General features: G+C 49.7%; 1 protein-coding gene across 7 annotated transcripts in view; it reads right to left on the reverse strand.

Moving 5' to 3' along the window:
• The window catches only part of PHC2 (polyhomeotic homolog 2), a 114240-nt gene that overhangs the window by 37387 nt on the left and 54310 nt on the right, over positions 1 to 22543 (reverse strand). For 3 of the 7 annotated variants that reach the window (XM_030942659.1, XM_030942658.1, XM_030942657.1), the window contains exons 2-7: positions 14987 to 15214; positions 11899 to 12057; positions 10692 to 10769; positions 10108 to 10272; positions 8219 to 8371; positions 6804 to 7116 (exon numbers count right to left, since the gene is read on the reverse strand). In XM_030942659.1, coding sequence (XP_030798519.1) covers positions 6804 to 7116; positions 8219 to 8371; positions 10108 to 10272; positions 10692 to 10769; positions 11899 to 12057; positions 14987 to 15160 — 1042 coding nt within the window. In that variant the 5' untranslated portion in view covers positions 15161 to 15214. The remainder of the gene's footprint in view (positions 1 to 6803; positions 7117 to 8218; positions 8372 to 10107; positions 10273 to 10691; positions 10770 to 11898; positions 12058 to 14986; positions 15215 to 22543) is intronic. The other 4 variants (XM_010382286.2, XM_030942660.1, XM_030942662.1 and 1 more) reach the window with 2 other exon arrangements.

Here is a 22543-nt window from a genome sequence, read left to right on the forward strand (position 1 = left end):
GAACGTTTTCAGGCCTCTTCTGCAGCCCTCTGGAAAAACTACCAAATACTTGCTGTGTACAGGATTCTTTGCTAAGCAGCTTGGAGCATTATAAAATAAACTGTTATCTGCATCTCTGCCCCTAGCCTGCCCTTGGCAGAGGATGGCAGTATAGCATAAGTCGATAAAGGCATGGGTTTTAGAGTCAGTCAGATCTGGGTTTAAATCTTGGCTCTGACACTGATAGGCTGTGCAATCTTAGATAAATTGCTCAACCTCTCTGTATCTTGACTTGCTGTTCTGTAAACGGTGATACATACCACATAGTTGTTAGTATCAAATGGAATATTTTGTTTAAACCACAAAGAGATTCACTGCCTTTGCTCAACACTTGGTACCTAGTAGATGCTCAGTAAATGGCAGCTATTCTTAAAATACTGTTACTGTGTGTTGCTTTGAACTTCTCAAAGAATTTTTATCATTTAAATCTCATTTATTTCTAACAAGAAGCCCATGAAGCAATTGAGAAGTGTTTTTATTTTACAAGCAAGAACTGAGAGTAGTTTCCAAGTGACTTGTACAATGCAGTAAGTGAAGGGAAACTTGACTTCATTTGACAGGTGAGGCTTGGTGCCTTGCATATTACACGATGCTGATGGCCAAGTGAATAACAAGGGTCAGTAAGGACGAGCCAGTACAGCAAGCCTAGGAGTATTAGTTGCAGGCAGTTGGGAATTCTGGAGGCAATCTTGGAGACATGGACAACAAAAGGGGATTGTTATGCCAGGAGGCAGGGAGGGAAAGCGCCAAGAAAGTCACAAAGGGGTAGGAATTGGAGAGAGAGACAACAGCATATTTGCTTGGCCATAACAGAGGGTCTGCATGAGGACACCAGAAGCAGTCAGAGAGGTGCAGTGGGCAGTGGGGGGAGGGTCTTGAAGGTCCCCCACGGAGTCAGATAGTCAGTCAGAAGTCATTAACCTGATATTTAGTGAGCCCTTACTATAGACTAGACATTCCAGCTGATCAAGGAGGACATAAAGACACAGTGAAGGTTTTTCTCTTTTTTCTTTTTTTGAGACGGAGTTTTGCTCTTGATGTCCAGGCTGTAGTGCAATGGCACGATCTCGGCTCACTGCAACCTCCCCCTCCCGGGTTCAAGCAATTCTCCTGCCTCAGCCTCCCAAGTAGCTGGGATTACAGGCATGAGCCACCACACCCAGCTAATTTTTGTATTTTTAGTAGAAACGGGATTTCACCATGTTGGCCAGGCTGGTCTCAAACTCCTGACCTCAAGCGATCCACCTGCCTCGGCCTCCCAAAGGGCTGGGATTACAGGCATGAGCCATTGTGCCGGGCTACAGAGAAGGTTTTTAAACAAGAAGGAAATAACAGTCTCTGAGGGAGATAATTCTAGCAGTTGTGAGTAGGATGTCCTGGCGATCAGTTAAGCCTCATCCCATCAGCAGGCCTTAAGCAAAGCAGGAAGCCAAAACAAGAGGAAGTGTCATCAGAACCTGGTGACAAACTGGTGACAAGCTGGGTGGTGATGGAGCATGGGAATGAGGGAGGGTTTTCTCTGTGCCAGTCACTTGCGCAGGCCATCTCAGTCATTTACAGCCTGTGGGAAATATAATCACCTCTGTTTTACAGATGAGGAAATGGAGGTTTACAGAGCTTAAGTAACTTGATCATAGTCATTAAACTAATAGGTGATGAAACTGGGGTCTGAAACTAGGTTAACTCCGAAGCCCACTGCTTTTCCCACTGTAACACTCTGCCTCCCTGATGGCTCTGACACCAACAGGCTGTGCAATCTTAGATAAATTGCTTAACCTCTCCGGATCTAGACGTGCTGTTCTGTAAATGGTGATACATACCACATAGTTGTTAGTATCAAACGGAATATTTTGTTTAAACCACAAAGAGGTTCACTGCCTTTGCTCAATGCCTAGTAGATGCTCAGTAAATGGTAGCTATTTAAAAAATACTACCTGTTATCTGAATGTGAAGTCAAAATAACTCTGTGAGTCTGGGGTGCAGGAGGACCTTGCAATTGTGGACAGTGCTCAGGATACGGTAGAGGGGCCCTTTCCAGAGAGGAAGATGCAGGGTTTTTGTTTTACAAATTCTCCAAATTAAAAAAAAAAAAAAAAACTTGTATGCAGGTGGGGTGATGTCTATCCTACAGACAGCTGAAATGTATGGGGAGAAGGGAGGAGGACAGGGATGGATGTGTATTAGGAAGTCACTGGCAGACAGGTGGTGGATGTCTGAAAGGTATGAACCAACAAACTCCTCTATGAGTGAAACACAGGCCACAGGACTGAGTTTTAGGAGACCTACAGCTAATGGCAGAGGGCAAGGGAAAAGGAAGGAGGGTCCCACTTACACACACAGATGGTCACACGCGCACACAGCCACTCTGGGCTTAGGTGCTTCCCAGTGCCAGCTGAGATCCTCCTCTTCCTGTTCCATTCTTGAAACTTACTCATTTTTCAAAGCACAACTCAAATTTCTGCAGCCCCCATTAGAATTTAAACTCTTGTTCATCTCTTTAATACCCATAGTGTTCAGCATAATGTTTGGCACATAATAGGTGCTAAATGAGTATCTGTTGAGCCACATAATTAAAGGGACAAATGGTTTGGGGATGACAGTGACTCTGAGCCATACCTCTTTCATTTGTGAAATGGAATAATCACCGTTAAGATGAAGTGAGATATGTAGGTAAAGCATTTAGTACAGTACGTGGAACATGGCTGTTCTTTAACTGGTAAGTATTATTATTAGTCCACAGCAACCGGGGAAATAGTCTAATAGAAGCCTAGGATGAAGAATTTTGGGAAAGAAGAAACGTCCACCAAGGCCAAGTCCCTTTGTGTGTCAGTCGGCTTTCTCTCTCACACATACACGCACACAGGCTCGTATGCACAGTGAAAGATGTTAAGCAAAATATAAAGCTTCTCCACTGACAGCCTATTGATATAGGCTGGATTTTTCTCCCAACATAAAAAGAGATTCTTAGTCATCTAAATTTGGTGCTACAGTAGATAGTTGAAATGACCTCCATGGCTGGTTCCACGATTTTAACATCAAAATCGTTGGGGATTTCTAGCGGATGACAGTCCCTCCTGTATGCTTTGGTTTTTATTGGATTTCCTAGGTAAAAGTGTGCTTGCAGTTTGGAGGCTGCTTTGGGAGGGAAACAGGGTGCCCAAGAATCCTAGAATCAGCAACATCGCATTGTCCAGCCTATCGCAGACAGAAATCACTGCCCCTGCACAAAACGCTCTCTGTGTTCAAACAAAGCAGCTGTGTGGCCTTCCAGCAGAGTTCTCGCTCCTCAGCTGAGACCTGAGGTGGGCTGAGGATGCAGAACAAAGACCTGGCATCTGAAGGCCCAACTGGGTGAAAGGGCCCCAGCTTTTCAACAACCTGACAGTTCCCTTTTATCACAGCGTGTCCCTCCCGGTCAGCAACTTTCTCCTCACCTTTGGGCCTGAGTGTGCACCCAAAGCCCGGAGTTTATCCACTAGAATGAGAACTCCAAAAACCAAGTCTCCTATCTGGGGCTGTGGCCCACTTCCTTAGGATTCGGCTTCCCTGGAGGCCAGGCCCAAGGGACCCCTGCTGCCTGCCCCTCTTCTGCCCTCCGTTTCTCAGTCCTGTCAGTGAGAAGGGCAAGCCAGGCCCTTCTCCTTCCCCTCCAAAGCCCAACCTCTTAGGCTCTGTTCTCCGCCCCTTACTCCCCTCCCCCACCTGCTCCCCCACCCCTTTTCTCGGCATAAGGGACCTTTTCTATTTGCAGAGCCTAAAGAAGCTGGTTGCCAAGGTGACAGGAGCAGGAACAGCAGGGAGCTTGCCATGGGGGAGGGGCTTTGCCCCCAAACAGCTGTCAGTGGGAGCAGTCCCAGCTGGGACTGGAGGGTCTGCCTGCTCTGGGAGGAAACAGCCCCCAGGAGAACACATTCCTCTCTGCCATACCCCCCCAACTACCCCACTGCAAGTCTCCACTGGTTACTTTCCCTGGGGGCAGCCAGCCAGCCAGCTCAAAAAATGCTCCAATAACAAACAAAAAATGTGTGCACGCTCGCTTGCTTTCTCTCTCCCAGACACACACACACACACATACACACATACACACATGCATACTCAAGCACGCTCTTCTCTCCTGCTCTCAGATCCCTTGGTTCATTGACAGTGGGTTGGCTGGGCAGGAGGCCAGAAGTCACCTCTGCCCAGGGAACTGTGTAGCCCAAGACAGGTGCTGCTCCTGGCTGCCCTGCACTAGGTCCTAAGAATGATTTCAGTCCTTTTTGTTCAGGAGCCCTGAGAGGATCTTCCCCTACTAAACCTCCCCAGCTGCCTTCCATCTGGGAGGTGGGAGTCAGGGAGCTCAATATCCGGGCTTACAGAGAGGAAGGGGTGGGAGAGAGGAAGAATGAACGGGATAGTGGGAGGCAGAACAATGCAGGCCCACTGCTTTGTGTCTCTGGGGAGAGGTTCTTTGTGGGACTGCAGTTCACAGCTGCTCCAGAGAAAGTTCTGTGAAGCCACTGGTCTCTGCACTGCATTCTAGCCAGGCACTGTTAGGCTTAGGCCCTTGGGCCTCAAGCCTGTCACCTGTTGGTGTTTACCTTTACATGGGGTCTCCACCAGACTCTGCAAACCCTGAATAGGCTTAGACCTCCCCAGACTCTTTCAGCTTTGGGTCAGAAACAGGAAAGGCTGAGGAGGCCCCAGATTACTGTAAGAACTGAGAGGGACAATCTGGCTTGAGATGAAGAATAGTGTTTGACTCAGCCCCCAGTCCTGCCACTTACTACTTAGGTGACTTTGAGTACGTGACAGATGTAGTAAGCTCCTGGAGAACCTCTCTGAGCTTGTTTGCTCATCTGTAAAATGGATAAGGACACCTACTGGACAGGGATCTTTACAGGGTTTAAAGAAGCGTGATGCATACAACTCAGGGCACGTTATCTAGCACATGGTGGACGTCCTGTGAATGCTGGTCCCGTTTCTGTCCAGTTTTCTTGAGAACTGAGTTGCCTAGCAGCCTTAGGAGGAACCCAAGAACTAGTCTTTCTTTTCAACAGTGTTAGAACTTGGGGTGCTGGCTTAGATTTAGAAAGAGGTTACATGTCGGCCTGGGCCGGAAGGGGGTTCTCAGGAAGGCTTGAGATGCAGATAGTCCTACGGGGCATATGCAGATTGAACGAGAAACTAGAAGTGCTCATTTGGGGTCTCAGCTCTAGTCCAAGCTGCTTTCAACGCATTGAAAGAGCCCCCAGTCTACCCTTCTGAGCCTGACTTTCTTTTTCCATAAAAGGAAGAGGCTGGGCCACTTTCTGGAGAAAGCCATGCCAGACAGTGAGAAACATCTGAAGCCACAGGGCCGTGAGGCCTCCGTGGGGAGGCGCCTTTCTTGGCTCAGCGGTGACCGCTGGAATGCAGCGACTGACCCTTTGCCCCTGGGTAATTTCTGAAGCCTCGAGAAGGTGAATGAGGGATTTTGACCCCGTTTCCTCCTAACTCAGTGCCATGTGCACTGCTTTGCTTTTCTCTGCCTGGGAACCTTCCCCACTCTGTCGGGTCACGTGCTCATGCCGCAAGGCTCATATGCTGTGTCCTCTGAGGGACGGCGTCTCTGACCCATTCTGCTTGGCAGGCAGCTGACCATCTGTGCCCACACTGTGCCTGGTACTTAGTCCTAAAATAGAATTTATGAAGTGGAATGGATTTGCTTCTATATCTGGCTCACTTCTTTTGACTGCACACTCCTTTAGGGAAAAAAAATCCTATCCTATTTTGCCAAAGATGTATTGAGATATATTCTTGATGTATTTTCTCAAGAAAAAGACCCGCAGGTTAGATTGGATGGTAAAATGGTTTGAGAGAGGACTGCAGTTAGTGGTTGTCTCAGGGATGCGATCAGCGTGACTCTCTCTTTAATGCAAAGCCGTGTGCTCTGCCATTCTATTTATTTCTATGGTAAAACAGCGTGGTCTTGTTGCCTAGACCTATAGGCCTGGCTTCTTGGGCTCTTGGCAGATTTTCCCATGAAAGATTGCCTACAATGGGCAGCATGGGGATAGTTTTAGGAGGCAGGGAAAGGGGTCTAGCAGGGCATGTGGATTCATTGGACCTGCCTCACAAGCAAGCTCCTAGATTTATTCTCAAGTGTCACCCTCACTGGCAAGCCTTTCCTAGCTCCTCTCCTCAAGGCCAGATAGCTCCTCTGTTCTGACAGCGTTCAGAGCTTAGATCTATTATGGCATATGCACTGCACTTATCTGTCTCCCCAGCTAGACTGTGGAGGGCAGGACCTGAGTCTCATTTATCTCTGCACACCTAGAATTGGCAACATGACTGGCAAATACGAATCAACAAATGCTTGCTGAATGATGAGAAAAACTTTCTACACTCCCATCTCCCTGTCTGGTTCTCACATGCTTCTGGCTAGCCCCTGGCCTTTTTGCTGAGTCTTGGAGAATTTCAAAATAGTTCAACTGCCCGCCTCCAGCCACTCCAGGTTGTGCCTACAGCTCAGAGCTGTGGCTGTGTACCCTGATTCATCGCTGTGCCCACTGTGCAGAAGGACTCCTTTATTCCAACTGACATGGCTGCCCTGCATAAAGTTAGACCAGAAGCATGGCACAGAGCCAGGAGCTGATGGACTCTTCGAGACAGGGAGGGAGAAGAGAAAGACCCATGGCTGGTATCTTTGCAAATCCATGGGAAAAAGGAAAGTCTGAAAGTCTCCTTCTGACTCGTGGCCCTGAGTTTTCTGGGAAAGGATTCCTGCTTCCTGAAGACCTTACCTGGTGCAATGAGGGGGTGGGCAGCCACAGCAGGAACCGTCCGGCTGAGCCCAGCCCGGCCCTCCATGCTCCCTGGCACACTGCTGTTGCCATCTCCTTTCTTGAGTGGCTCCATCACACTGTCAGCTATGCCAGGCTTGGCACCTGCGGGGGAAGCCTGAGCAGTATTTCTGCTCTGTGCTGGGGTAGGCAGAGGTTGGCTACTGCCTGGCGTAGGTTTCAGGGCCAAGCTGGGCAGGACAGGCTGAGTGGGGGTGGGGCCCGAGGCTGCTGCTGCTGGCGTCTGCTGTGTTCGGAGGGTCAAGTTCTGTACCTGGAAAAGAGGGGTCTGTGGGAGTCCAGAGAATGTGGTAGGAGCAATGCCAGTACACAACTAAGAGGGAGAGAGGGATGGATCCAGGAATGGCTGAATAGAACAGGAGGTTGTCAAATCAGAGAAAGAGAGAATGTGTTAGTGGCTGGAAGAGGAACCAGAAGCACGTGGAGTTGCTAGAGAGGGCCAGAGAGTTCGCTGTGACTGCATCCAGCAGCAGAAGAGGCTGAGTTCTGAGAAGGGCCTGCTGCCCAGCTGGGCAGGCAGGGGTGGGGAGGCCGGGCTCTGTCCCTTCTGTTGACCTCCCTCCTCCCCTACACTTTCAGGACTGGATGTACACCACCCAGAAATAATTCCCAGCGTCGGGGAGCATGGGGCTTCCCACACTGCAAAAGGCCAGGGCAAAAGTGGAAGTTAACTGACCAGCAAGGTCACCAGGCAAATATCTTGTCTCAGAATAAGGTTGCCACCGGCCCTTCCAAGACGGCCAGCACGCTTACTCAGCCTGGTCCCTGGCGCCCTCTGCTGGACACATGGAGGCTGTGCCAGACTGAAAATCTTGCTAACAGCCCTCTCCCATCGCCCTCCCCATTCTGTAGAGATGGGGAGAGGCGAGTGGTAGGGGTTCCTTCCCCCGCTGCCCACAGAATCTTCCCAGCCACAGTAGTATCTGTGTACTCCTAGCAGAGCAGGACATGTCTCTGCTCCCTCTTCCATGCCATTTTTCTCGAGTCCTGGCAGCGGTACCATGTGTAACCAGAGTGGGACTTTCCACTTATGGAGCAGCAGCAGCCAGACCAGCAATCCTGGGGCAGGTGTAAAGCATGGAGGGTAGCACAGCCCAGCCCTCCCTGGCAATCATGCTGGCCTCAGCAGGCTGCCCTCTGGCTCCTGACCTGTGTTTGAGGGAACAAAACAGAGCCAGGAGGGGCCGAGGCCTTTTGGAGGAGGGTAGACGCGCAGGCCTGGGGGCACTGGGGTGTCCTGTCTCCCGCCTGCTTTCCTAGCTGATCCCAGCCTCTCCTTGTGCCCCTCCCCAGTATCAGTGCCCCTCTACCGGGGTGCCCACCCCCCTGCCCTCCCACAAGCATGGAGTCCTCACCTGGGCGGGGGTGGGGGGCCGGGCGGGGGAGCCAGTGCCGAGCTCAGGCTGCACAGTAGCGACGGTGGCCGTGGGCGTGAAGATGAGCTGAGGGGACAAAGGAACAGTGCCGCCTAGGCTCCTAGCTACCTGCACCAGGTTACCTGGCTGGGCCTGGAATCACAGGAAACGAGGCGCCTTTTACCTGCCCGATGTGGACTCAGCCACAGGACACAACTGTTTAGCCCAGGAGCGGCTATGAGGAAGGGCAGGACCGTAGAAGCAGAAAGACAAGGAAGGGGGAGTCCAGGGGGAGCGCCTGCCTTTCTCCAGAGGCTCGTTGTGTCCTGACCCAGGCTTGGTGCAGGGGTGGGTGGGGAGAGCCGCTCTGGGGCTACACCAAAGCCTAGTTCCCTTCAGAACCCTCTGTGAGGGGCTTATCCCAGGGGAGACCGATATCCCCAGGATACACTGAAGCCACTGCCTCCTCAGCATCCTGGGAAGCGAGATGGATGCCCTAGGACCACCTTGCAGGTCTAACCCACTGCTGAACCCAGGCCTGAGCCACGATGAGACTGCCCTCCAGGGGATCAAGTTCGATGTATCCTTTTGGTCATTTTCTAGTCAAAGTTAGGTTCAGAGGGGCCTGGAGACAACAACAGCAGAGGAAGCGGACTGCCTGGAGCCGTCCTCGTGTCTGAATCCCATCCTGTGGGGTGCAGGATCTACGGTGTTCTCTGCATGACACCTCGACCTCCGTGGGAGTCTAGCTCTGCGTCAGTGTGGATGTGCTGGTGCCTTGACAGGGTGCTGTCCCTAGAACTCTGCGATAGCGCAGCTGTGCTTGTTCCTCTGTGGGTGTATGCCCTGCTCTGGGGAGGGAGGCAGACAGGCAGGCGTCACAACCCCAGTGGAGTAGAACACAGGGACAAGAAACCTGCAGACACAGTCAGCTTTGGGCAGCAGCATCACAGTGTGTCTGTCCAGTTCCCTAGGAGATGGAAGTCTATTTCATGCCTTGTGCCTAAGAGGCTGTTCCCTGGGGATGGAGATGGGCTTCAAATGATGAACTCGGAGCCAAGAGCAAATGTGTGGGACCACGACCAGACAAGCTCCAAAGGTTACATCCTGGCCATAAGAGCAAAGAGAGGGGTGGGACTGTGTTACCTTCGGGATAGTGTGTCAAGGGCCCGAAGGAGCAGACTTCAGAATGGGAGGTATGAGACACGACCCACGGTGACTGAGCCCTAGCTGAGGCTGCATGCTATTGCCACCCAGGGAGTATGCTGCCATTTTCCCAGGGCATTCTCCTAAATCTTAGGGACTTGGTAGGCTCTTAAGGACTTTTGCACCCCTCAGGGACAGGTACAAAGGAAAGAACTGGTGCTATCCTGAGGACATCCTGCCCAAACAAGCTCACCTGGCCTCTGATTAGAATGGGGCCCAGCTGGGAGGGCAATGGAGGCACGCTGAAGCTGGAAAACATCTTGGGCCCTTGACTTAGAGGTGGCCAGTCCTTGTAAGGATGGTGGGAAGGGGAAGACCCCATTTCTGTCAAGCACATGGATGTCTGGGTGTCCAGGACCACCTGGCATGAACCACTCTGCCCATCCTGATTAATTTTGAGGAGTTTCTGATAAGGGGACACTTCTGTTTCACTCTAGGAGGTGAAGGAAAGGTGGCATTGCAGGTAACTTTCTCTGTTTCAGCCTGGAGCCCCACCCTTCGTGACTCCTCGAGGCTGTACCAAAGCTTCCACTCAGCCTTCCAGGCCCCCTTCTTTATCCCACCCCTTATCTCCTTCCCCTGCCCCTAGTGCTTCCTCCCCACCCTTCTCCAGCTCCCAGCTCCCAGCTTCTCTGCCTCTGTCCTGGTGCCCCTGAGCCATGGCCCTAGCCATGGGTACTCACCATCTGTGCCCTCAGATACATCTGTGCTTGGCTCGCAGTCAGGGCTGGGGAAGACGTGTTGCCCAAGAGCACAGCCTGCTGAGCGATGCCTGAGGCTGCTGCAGAGTTCACGCTCTGGGCCCGGTTGAGGAGCTGGGCTGCTGCTGGGGAGGCTGCCAGGTTGATCTAATGTGCGGTAGGAGACAGGAGGTTCTGTTGGTGAACTGTGTCCCCCTCATCCATTTCTTTCTCCCCCCTCTTCTGCCCCTTGGTTTATTCAGCCTCCTTCAGGACCATCTGTGGTCCTTGGCCTTGGAGCATCCCCCAGTCCTGCCCCACCTCTGACCTTGGTGCAGAGCTGCAGGGGGATCCGATGTTGGGAGAACTGAGCTATCCACAGAGAGCCCTGACATTGGGAGGATGACAGGAAGTTACTAACCTAAAGGTCAGTAAGAGACATGTCCTTTTCTTTTTCTTCCCGGCAGGAGCAATAGATTCCAGCCGTGATGTTACATAGCCACAGATTCACCATAATTGGGTCTGGGAACTTGGGCATTTTGGTCCTGGGGCTGTGGACTCTGCTGCTGCTCTCCCATTCTACTCACCGAAGATGACTGGGCCGGGGCCTGTGCAGACACATTGCTGCCTGAAGTGCTTCCTTGTCTGTTGGCTACCAGGCTTGCCTAGGAAAGAACAAACTCCTCTTAGAGTCCTAGACCTCCCCCAGTCACTCCTGGGCTCTCATCATCCACAGGAGGTACTGCAGGATGGTGTTAAGGAGAACAGCCTCTGGAGGTCAGCCCCCAACCTGCCTCTGTGTAGCCCACAGCAAGTATCCCGCCTCCTCTGTGAATAGGTGAGGATGGTAACAGTACCTGCCTGATAGGATTGCTGAGAGGACTGAATAAGGCAAGGCACCGCCACTGAGCACTCCAACTATTAGGCCACGGCCTTCGATGTGTGGAGCCCTCCGCTCCACCACCATCACGCCCGGCCACCGCCATCACGCCCGGCCACCGCCACACCCCCGGCCACCGCCATCACGCCCGGCCACCATCATCACACCCAGCCACCACCCCCACACAGAGAATTTGCAGACATGAGCGATAGTGTCCAAGCTGCCCTTCTCCCTGTGGCCAGCTTCTCATCCTTCAAGTGTCAGCTCCAGTGTTATTCCAGCAGATAGGCCTTTCCTGACCATGCAATGCAAGGCCGTCCACTTTGCCCTTCGGTCAGAGCAATCTGTTCTTCTCTTTCATGGTGCTTATTATAACTTAGAGATTTAAATATTTTGTTTCCTTGGCTATTTTGGTTCCTGTTTACTTGCTGTCTCCCATTAGAAGTGCCAAGAAGACAGGGTGCTCAGTATACCCAGTGCCTGATATAAACTTTGCACGCAGAAGGTACATCAAATGTTTTTCTAAATGGATAATAAATGTGTTCTTAGCTAAGGAGGAGAGACAGCAACAACGGGCAGACAAGATAAATAGGCAGTGCCCTTCGTTCATGAATGCTTCCCTGGAACCCACAGTCCTTTCCCTAGACCTGCGGTAAGGTGGTTAGGAGAGGGGATCCCTGGCACTTCTTCCCTGGGCTAGCATTCCGCCACTCCACTCACTAGCTGCATGACCCAGGGCCCTGTCCTTCACCTGCTAAAAGGAGATAATGACAGTAGTACCCGCATCACAAGGACTTCTTTAGGTGGTAGTAAGAGAAGGATGTGAAGCATGGGTGCGGTGCCTGCTTCCTCTCCCTTTCGCTTCCACAACCAGGACACCTGGCACCAGCCTTGAGGTCCTTCCCAAATCTCACCTGCTGCACGGCCGCCAGGCTCTGGAGCTGGGCGCTGCTGAGGTGCTGCTGCTGGAGCGCTGCAGTCTGCAGCATGAGGTGCTGCTGTTGGGCAGCATACATCTGCTGCAGGTACTGAGCGGCCGTGCTGGGCTGTCTGTGTAGGGCCTGCTGGATCACCTGAGAAGAGGGAGGAGGGAGAAGAGCCAGGCTGGCAGCTGCCACACAGAATACCCCTTTGGCAGTAATGCCTTGCCTACCCCAGGCCTCTGTAACTGCTCAGGAGACGCCAAGATCTGTGACCACCACCATAGCCAGTTGTGGCCACTCTCTAGAACAATGGAAGGACAGCTGTTCACAGAGCTTCTTCATCAAGTCTAACCCTATCTATCTTGCCTGTCTCTGCAGCTCCTCCCCAGCACGGCCTGCTCCTGCATCATCCAACTTGGTGAGGAGAATCAGAGCACACACCATTGCTTTAACCAACTCTTGGGCAGTGAGGGAGGCTCAGGGAGATAGAAGGGTCTCTACCAGGCTTGTCAGGCACTCCTCTCCCTCTGTCACTCTGCAGCCTCAGATGAGGGTGAAGCTCAATAAGGCAAGGAAAAGAATGGGGGTGGAGGGAAGAGCAAAGTCAGCAGGGGGCCTACTCCAGCTTCAGCAACAGCCAGCCACAGGAAAACTTAGATGGAGGCAATGCCTTCTCCTTGAGGCTGGGGCTATAAGGCAGACTTGGGGCTGCTCCCCAGGCCCACAGCTTCTCAGAGTCCCATCAATCCCTTAGAGGAAGGTTGCCTGGGTCTTGCAGAGCAGACCAGTGTTACAGGGACAGCACACTCCCCTTTTATTCTTTTTTTATTTTTATTTTTTGAGATGGAGTTTTGCTCTTGTTGCCCAGGCTGGAGTGCAGTGGTGCAATCTTAGCTCACTGCAACCTCTACCTCCCAGGTTCAAGTGATTCTCCTGCCTCAGCCTCCCAAGGAGCTGGAATTACAGGTGCCTGCCACCACGCCTGGCTAATTTTTTTGTATTTTTAGTAGAGACAGGGTTTTACCATGTTGGTCAGGCTGGTCTTGAACTCCTGATCTCAGGTGATCTGCCCGCCTCAGCCTCCCAAAGTGCTGGGATTACAGGCATGAGCCACTGTGCCCGGCCCCCTTTTATTCTTTCCCTCCCTCTCTCTTTCTCTCCATCATTCCCTCTTTTTAGCTTCTGTCTCCCATTCCCTGACTGTACTGCTTATTCCTTCTTTCCTGATGGGATTGGCCAATCTCCTGGAAAGGACAAAAGGCTGTCCTTTGATCCTCCCCATCCCCAGGAACAAAGAACAGCGAGTGCCTTTCCCCAGCCCTAAGATCCTCTGACTTCTTCCCATGAGTCCCAGAGACATTTCTCCTCCCTTCTCCCACTGGTCACCCTCCTGTCATCTCTTCCCAGTTGATGCCTTGCAGTGGCCTTGACCAGGCTTCTCCCTATTTTCTACCCTTACCTCTGCTGAATCCCTCGCCACAGGTAGCTCCTGACCGTGGGCCCCATCTTGGCGAGCAAGCCTTGCCAGGATGGGGCCCAGGGTCAGGTCAGGCTTTCCCCAGGTTGGTGTGACTTCTAGGGCTGACAGCTCTAGGACAAAACAGCCTCTGGCTCAGATTTGGGGTTCTGTAAAAACAGCCTGTTATTATAGCAGATCCTCCGTGGGCTCTGGTGTCTCCCCAGACATCCCCATCCCAACTCTTCCACATGCTGCCCCCAGATTCCACTCCTCTGATGTGAACACCCCTCTCCGAGATCCTGTTTTATTTTAACTCTATTCTTTTTCCCTCCTGCTCTCCCAGAATTATTTGTCTGTATTCCCTTTGCCTAGGCCTTTCTATTAGACTCCTGAAAGTGACCTCCCCAGCAGTCCAGCCCGCGTAGTTGAGATCCTGTGACCCTTCCTCATAAGAGGATGTCAACGAAGGGAGACAGGAGGAGCCCAGAATGGTTCTGCATGCAACCTTGGGTGATTCCACTCGCCAGAGCAGAACCCCAGACCCCCTTTTGCCTAGAATTGTAATGAATGGCAGGAGTGGGTACATCCGAATGCCGTGGCTAGAAATCAGAGATAAAGTCCTCATGCATGATGGGCCAGGGCCGGGCGCTGGGGTTGGGGGCAAGGGTAGGGGCAAGAAACATGGATTCACTAAGCACGAGGTGGAAATAACTGGGAGAGGGAAGAGTCTAGGGTATCTGATGGTATCTTCTTTAACTCGGGTTTTCAGGCCCTCTTACTGTCTGCTGTGGGTTCTCCCCTGTTCCCTTATCTGGGCCTAAGTTCAAAGCAGGATGAGGTCACTTTTCTAGTATACCCAAACTGTAATAGCAAAGTCACTGCGAGTAAACACTTCTCAGCTGTGGTCTCTCTTTTCTGCCTGTATTATCCGGGAATCTCAAAAAAAAACCATTGTAGTGATTAAGAACACAGGTCTGGGGAGAGTTAGCTTCAATTTTTTTGTCTTTACCTGAATGACCTTGGACAAGTTATTACCTTCTCTGAGCCCCAGTTTTCTCAACTACAGAATTGTGCCTAATAATAACCAAAATGATAAGTGTGCAAAATGCTTAGTACCGTGTCAGGCACACAGCAGATGGTAGTGCATGGCCCTGACTGCATTTAGGAGCAGTGAGCTGCCACCTGGAAGGCCTTGTGGATGACACTTGCCAACTGCTGCTTTAGGGGAGAAGGTAAAAAGCTGCAATGACAAAGGATTATTTGGGGGTTCTTTTTGGTTTTTGGTCTTTGAAAAACTGAGATCTGTTCTTCACCGGACAATGGTCATTTAGAGAGTAGGTCTAGGTTGCGGCTGAGCAGCTCTTGATCATGTATTATTTGTTATTGTTACTTGTCTGCCCTTTACATTTTCACACACGTGTCCTCCAAACTCCCTGGTTGGGCCATTTTGCATCCTTCACCCCCTGTAACAATACATAAATGTGTATCTACGAACTCACTCCCATATGCCCGTTCTAGAGTCCACATCTAGATTATCCCACCAGACCATGCCAACACCTCCTCTTTGCTAGCTCTGGAGATGATTAAGGAGTATAATTGTCAGATCAATTACAATCTTACCTGCACGGTCTGCCGGTCTGGAATACCACTGTACACAGAAATCTGGGGCCCAGTGGGGCGGCCACTTCCACCACTGCTGCTGTTGTTGCAGCCACTGCTGCTACTGGCCCCGCTGGTACTGCTGGTGGCACAGGCACTGCTAGATGTATGAGGGACTGGCAGCTCATTCTCCATGGCCTGCAGTGTGGCGCAGTCAGGGCGCTCGGATGGCACAAGGGCAGGCAGATGCTAGGAGGGAAGAGGCAGAAGTGAATGGTTTGACAGACACTTACTAGATAGAGAATGCTCACAGAGTCGGCCTTTTGTATCCGTGGTTTTCACATCCATGGATTCAACCAACCACGGATCAAAAATATTCAAGAAACACAGGTGTCTGTACTGAACATGTACACTTTTTCTTGTCATTATTCCCTAACCAATACAGTGTAACAACTATTTGCATAGCATTTACATTGTATGAGGTATTACAAGTAATCTAGAGATGGTTTAAAGTATATAGGAGGATGTGGGTCAGTTATATACAAATATTATGCCGCTTTATATTAGGGACTTGAGCTTCCATGAATTTTGGCATCCAAGGGGATTCCTGGAACCAGTCCTCTGTGGATACCAAGTGACGACTATGCAGTATATACATCAGCTTTCCAAACAGTCTGTGGTGGGGCCACTTGGGAACTGAGGTCTCTGTTTTTTGAGACTGGAGTTTCACTTTATCACTCAGGCTGGAGTGCAGTGGTGCGATCTTGGCTCACTGCAATCTCCATCTCCTGGGTTCAAGTGATTCTCGTGCCTCAGCCTCCTGAGTAGTTGGGATTACAGGCAACCGCCACATGCCCAGCTAATCTTTGTATTTTTAGTAGAGACAGGGTTTCGCCATGTTGGCCAGGCTGGTCTTGAACTCCTGATCTCAAGTGATCTGCCTGCCTTGACCTTCCAAAGTGCCGGGATTATACGCATGAGCCACCGCGCCCGGCCACTTGGGAACTGAGGTCTTTAGACACACGTGCCCTCAGAAGGACACAGGGCAGACTCGGTTCACTGACTGACATTTGAAATCAGGTCTGGCTGATTCTAAAGCCTGTGACCTGTTCATTCTGCCGGAGGAGGCAAAACTAGGAGACAGACTTCCTATAACGTTCTCCCTAGCAATGATCTCAGGGATCACCTCTCACCCTATCAGCCTTTTCATCTTTGGGGTGGGGACACTGAACATCGGAGAATTTATTATTTGTCCATATTTATACAGCCACCTAGTGAAAGCAGTAGGATTAAAAATCTACAGAGAAGGCTGGGTGTGGTGGCTCACACCTGTAATCCCAGCACTTTGGGAGGCTAAGGTGGGCGGATCACGAGGTCAAGAGATTAAGACCATCCTGGCCAACATGGTGAAACCCCATCTCTACAAAAAATACAAAAATTAGTTGGGCGTGGTGGCATGCGCCTGTAGTTCCAGCTACTTGGGAGACTGAGGTAGGAGAATCACTTGAACCTGGGAGGCGGAGGTTGCAGTGAGCTGAGATCACACCACTGCACTCCAGCCTGGTGACAGAGTGAGACTTCGTCTTAAAAAAAAAAAAAAAAAAAAAAGAAATCTATAGAGAATAGAATAAGAGAAAGAGGTACATCAGAAGGCAGTCCAATAAACTGAGGTGTTTATTTAGTTTAGTTTGCAAAGCCCGAAGAGCTCAAGTGTGTTTGAGGTCTCCATCTTTATTAGGTATGCACTTACTGAGTGCCCTCTGGATCTAACGCTCAAGAGGGTACCATACTGACCAATTTGGTTAAAATCTCAGGTTGTGGAATCAGAAAGACTTGGCTTTGTCCTGGCTCTGCCACTTGCTAGCTAGGAAATCCTGGCATGTCACACCTGTCTGACCTGTTTCTTAATTAGATGTGATAGGATATGGGCTGTGGTGAACATAAAGAAAAGTGATGATGTAGGGTGCTCAGCAGAATGCCAAGCATATCCTGCGTGCTCTGTAAGCACTGGCTCTTGTGGCCTGGTTCACACTGCCCGGATCCAATAGATCAGGCCTCTCCTGAGACAGAACTGGCAGAGCCTTCTGGAACCTCCTATCCCAGTCAGTAAGGAGGGCCAGAAATTCTTTCAGGGCCCATCCTATGGTCTGAATACAGAACTGGAAATTGCACCTTCCCTTGAGGCTGTGTGCTTGGCAGTGGAGAGGGGTTGGGAAAGAAGGGAAGGGTGGTGGGAGAGGCACACCCAGATCTGAGTTTAAGTTCCTCCTTTTTTCTTTTTCCATGCTCTTCTTAAACATCCTCATTTCTGTGTGGAGGCTGTTCCTTCTACCCATTCCTTCCTACATGGAAAAATAATATGTGTTTGTCATGCCATCACAGACATTCAATCATCTGCTTGTAGAGTATACCGATTTAATAGGTGAAGAAAATACAATTTTTCATACTAATGAGAGCATGATTAGTGCAAAGAGCCAAAGTAATCATTACTATCCTGCTGTTATCTCCCCAATACTGCTCAGTTTCAGGGTTATCATTTCTCAGGCTGCCTTCTTCAGACTGGGGAAATTTCATTGTGGGCTGAAAAAAGTGTGGGTAAAGGCTAAAAGACAGGAATGTTGGGAGTCTGGAAACCCCAGGCCCTCTCAGGTGGCCGGCAGCAAGCTGCTTATGATTTCCAAGGCAGTGTAGCAGCCTGCAAGCTGCACTCTTGACCTTACTCTTCAAGCAGTGATTTTTCCTTATGTTCATATGTCTGCTTTTACTGCCATAGGGCAAGGTGCTTGTCCATAAATTAATTCCCTTTGTCCTGAGCTGCACTAAGTGCTGGGCCTTATTATGGCTGCTGACTTGCTAAGGATGCTTATGATAATGATGATGATGCAGGAATCAATGAAGCGGCAAAGTCAACAAGCACTTCCTATGCCTTGGCGCTGTCAAAATCCACTTTATCTTATGTTCTAGGGAGGGAAAATTAGGCTGTGTAAAAAGTGGTAGAAGGTATAATTCCTGATCTCACAGAAACTGAAAAACTAATTGTAAAGATGAGGTGCAATTGAAATTATAAAGATCATCAAGCAACAAATCAGTAAATGAGAGTTCCATTCAAACACAGACTACCCCATAGAATCCCAACATCTTCTCTTAGTTCAAAGTCTCACCTCCCTTTTCCCAAATGTTGGCCAGAATTGGGTTTCATTTCTTGCTTTTCATTCCACACTAGAAAATCTCAACTGGAGTACTTATAAATATAAAAAATAAAATGGGAAAATAGGGCAGCAACCACAGCAAATTAAGAGGGTAGAATAATCTACATCCTGGATGATCAAGTCTCAGTTCTATTTCTGTGAGTGTAGTTAATCATACTGAATTGCACACTTAAAATCTAATCATATTCTGACCTTCCCTCCTCTATCCTTTACGTGATTGAGAGCAATCAAGAGAGTGAGAAAGTGCGCTTGAAAGACAGCCACAGCTATCAAAAGCATGAGCTAGAACAGAAGCTGTGTAGAGTCTGTTCCTTCTATCCATTCCTTCCTAAATGGAAAAATAATATTTATTTATCATCCTATCACAGACATTCAGTTCTCTGCTTGTAGAGTATACCCATTTAAGCGGGGAGAAAACATAATTTTTCAAATTAATAAGAGCATGATTAGCACAAAGAGCCAAAGTCATCATTAATATCCTGTTGCTATCTCCCCAATACTGCTCAGTTTGAGGGTTATAATTTCTATTTCTTTTTTTCTTTTGCAGCAGCTAGGGCAGACACTGTGGAGAGTGTACACTCAAATCTTGTTAAGAAATAAGACAAAATTATTGAGGGAGCATAGCATTCCTTTACAGAAAAACTGTACAGGCCAGGACAGCCACTGCTCCCCATGCAGGGGAGAGAGACTTACTGCAGCAACCTGGGCACATGGGCACAGTACACTTCTCACACTCTTGTCGCCTGTCTCCTCCTCCTGCGGGCAAGCATGCCATTCCTTTCTTCTCTCTCCAGTTCTAGGCTTTGCCTTCCCACCCACCTCCCCCACCACTGCCCCCCCCACCACTCCCCCAACCCCCCTGCCCACTGCCCCCCTGCCCCCCCACCATCCCCCCCGCCCACCCCCCCACCATTCCCCCTTCCCCTCGCTATCACCCCCCACCACCCGTGTCTTTTCTGTGACAGTAGTTTTGGATTCCCCAGTCCCTGGTTTTCCCACTCTTTCCCTGCCCCTGGTCCCTGCCCTCTCTCACACCTGTGGCCACGCTCCCTTTCACCACTGATTTCTCAGAGCTGCTCATTGGGTGGGCCCATCCTCAGTGTGCTCACCCTCCCTCACTATGCCTTGGCTCTCTTGAATACAAGCACGTCCTCCCCTCACTCTTGCTCCCGCTCTTGCCCTCTTGCCCCGCCGTGATTGATCCAGACTGGTAGTTCTATTTCCCTCTAATGAGCTGTCTCCCCCACTCTTGACCTTCTTGCTGCCTCCCGGGTTGCTTGCCCTTGACCAGTTTCCCTCTGCCTCTGGCTCCCTGTGGCTCTCCCAAGTGCCTGCATCCTTGCTGCACGTGCTCCAGCTCTCTCTCCTGTCGCTTGTGGTCTCCCCCTCTCTGAGCATCTGCCATCCCAGGCTTGATCAGCAGGTCTGTCTCTTTAATTCACACACACACTCTCTCTTACTCCCTGGATAGCGCATGCTTGTGTTGCTCTCTGTCCCCAGCTTGCCCCTCTGTTCTAGCTCACGCTTTTGATAGCTGTGGCTGTCTTTTGAGTGTGCTCTCTCACTCTCTTGACTGCTCTCTCTCTCAAATACTCATGTAAAGGATAGAGGAAGAAAGGTCAGAATATGACTAGATTTTAAGTGTGCAAATCAGTACCATTAACTACACTCACACTGTTGTGCAATCATCACTACCATCTATTCCCAGAACTTTCTCATTACCCAAAACAGAAACTCTATAACCATTAAGCAATAACTCCTCACTCAGTGCCCCTTGTCCCCTGCCTATCCCCTAACCTCTAATCTACTTTCTTTTTTTTTTTTGGAGACGGAGTCTCGCTCTATCGCCCAGGCTGGAGTGCAGTGGCTGGATCTCAGCTCACTGCAAGCTCCGCCTCCCAGGTTCACACCATTCTCCTGCCTCAGCCTCCTGAGTAGCTGGGACTACAGGCGCCCGCCACCTCGCCCGGCTAGTTTTTTGTATTTTTTTTTAGTAGAGACGGAGTTTCACCGTGTTAGCCAGGATGGTCTCGATCTCCTGACCTCGTGATCCGCCCGTCTTGGCCTCCCAAAGTGCTGGGATTACAGGCTTGAGCCACCGCACCCAGCCTAATCTACTTTCATTCTCTATGAATTTGCCTGTTCTAGATAGCTCATTCAAGTGGAAGCAGACAATATTTGTCCTTTTGTGTCTGACTTGTTTCACTTAACATAATGTTTTCAAAGTTCATTCATGTTGTAGCATGTATGAGAATTTCTTTCCCTTTGATAGCTGAATAGTATTCCATTGGATACCTACATACACACCACATTGTGTTTGTTCATCTGCTGATGAACGCTTGGGTGGTTTCCACCTTTTGGCTACTGTGAATAATATTGCAATGGAATGAACATGGCAATATAAGGGTTATATGCCACGGACTGTTTGAGTCCCTGCTTCTATTCTGTTGGGTGTAACCTAGCAGTGAAATCTCTGGGTCATATGTTATTCCATGTTTGGTATGTGAATATCCATTTGTCCCTGCATCATGTATTGAATTACCCCTGTTCTCGGGCCCGCCCAGTGCCCCCAGCCCCCAAGCTGCTCCATGTAGTATGTGAAACCCTCCATTATCTGACCCATTTTGCCCTCCTGGCCTCATTTTCCACACTTCCACTGTCTCTGGTCTCAGCATTATGACCAAGGTGCCCAGGTCGTTTGGAATTTGGGTGCCTTGCTACTTCCTACCTCTGTGGTTTTTACTGCTGTGGTTTCACTCACACTATTCCCCTCCCTTGAAATGCCTTCCTTCAATTTTTCACGCAACCAGCTCCTTAGATCTTCAAAACTCTTGAGTCTGTCTTGTGACATATGCACTGAATGCAACCCCCTCAACCCTTCTCCTCTTGCTTCCTTCAAATTAGGTTCCAATGTCTTCATTTAAGTCATCCAGCTGGATGGCTGCTCCCAGAGCACTCTGTGACTGCCTCTCTCCTAGCACTTACAACGTAGCCTTACAAGAAAGTGATTCACTTGGGGGTGGGATTATGTCATATTTTCCCATAATACCTTGTGCTTCATTCCATAGATGTTTGTTGAATAAAATTGCTTGAAATGCACCATATTCCATCCCACTCCTCATCTGAAAGCTTAATCTCTACCTCGTCCACAAATTTCTCACCAACTAGTTTAAAACATCAACCAGCTGTGATTTCACTTCAGTACCTTCCATCAATGGTGTCTATACTAATAATAGTGATTATTTATTGAGCACTTACTACTTGTAAGCACTACTGTGGGCACTATCACAGATGCTACAACTTCCCTTATGGTGTGGGTATGATTATCCCAATTTTGTCAATGAGAAATATATCTAAGCAATTTATGTAAGGTCATTACAGAACTGGGATTCAAAACCAGGTCTGACTCCAAAATCAGAGTGCTTCCCGTGATACTCTCTGCAACTTCACCTTGAGCCATTATTTCTTTTTTCTTTTCTTTTTTTTTTTTGAGACGGAGTCTCGCTCTTTCGCCTGGGCTGGAGTGCAGTGGCCGGATCTCAGCTCACTGCAAGCTCCGCCTCCTGGGTTTACGCCATTCTCCTGCCTCAGCCTCCCGAGTAGCTGGGACTACAGGCGCCCGCCACCTCGCCCGGCTAGCTTTTTGTATTTTTTTTTTTACTAGAGACGGGGTTTCACCGTGTTAGCCAGGATGGTCTCAATCTCCTGACCTCGTGATCCGCCCGTCTCGGCCTCCCAAAGTGCTGGGATTACAGGTTGAGCCATTATTTCAACCACACTGGGCAAAGTCCATGTCAAAGCATACTTGATTTTCAGTTGAAAACAAACTGAGATCTCTGAATGTAATTCCCTAATTGTTAATTAATGTCCATTTATACTTACAAAATATTCTCTGTATGTAATGTATATATAAAGGGTAATATGCATGTGTACCCATCAACCAGTGTGAGAAATCAAACATTACCATCATTTCCCTTGTTTTTCCCTTGCAAGAATGGAGACCCAGTGTGGGGGAGGTAAGTGACTTGGGGTGATATGGCTCCCCTGATTCTCATCCAGTGCCATGGAAGGCACCTCAGGAAACCTCCTGCCCGCATGGTGGTAGCAACTTATCAATGAGAGAGGTGAAGCTTGCCCTGCAGAGAAAGCAGAAGCTAGGGTCCTGCCATATGTCACTTTATTATTGCTCTCCTAGTTGAAGGGAACTTGAGTTGGAAGGAAACACAATTAGGAAGTGTGGACCCATATAACAGCTTTAAAACTTTTTTTCCCACAGTTCCCCTTTTGAACCAGAGCTTTCATATCTTCCCCCTCCCACCTTCCTTCCGCTCAAAGTTCTGGTTGCTGGGGTGTAGCGGAGGCATTTTTG

Source organism: Rhinopithecus roxellana, chromosome 12 (assembly GCF_007565055.1).
Source record: "Rhinopithecus roxellana isolate Shanxi Qingling chromosome 12, ASM756505v1, whole genome shotgun sequence".
Classification (NCBI taxonomy): Eukaryota; Metazoa; Chordata; class Mammalia; order Primates; family Cercopithecidae; genus Rhinopithecus; species Rhinopithecus roxellana.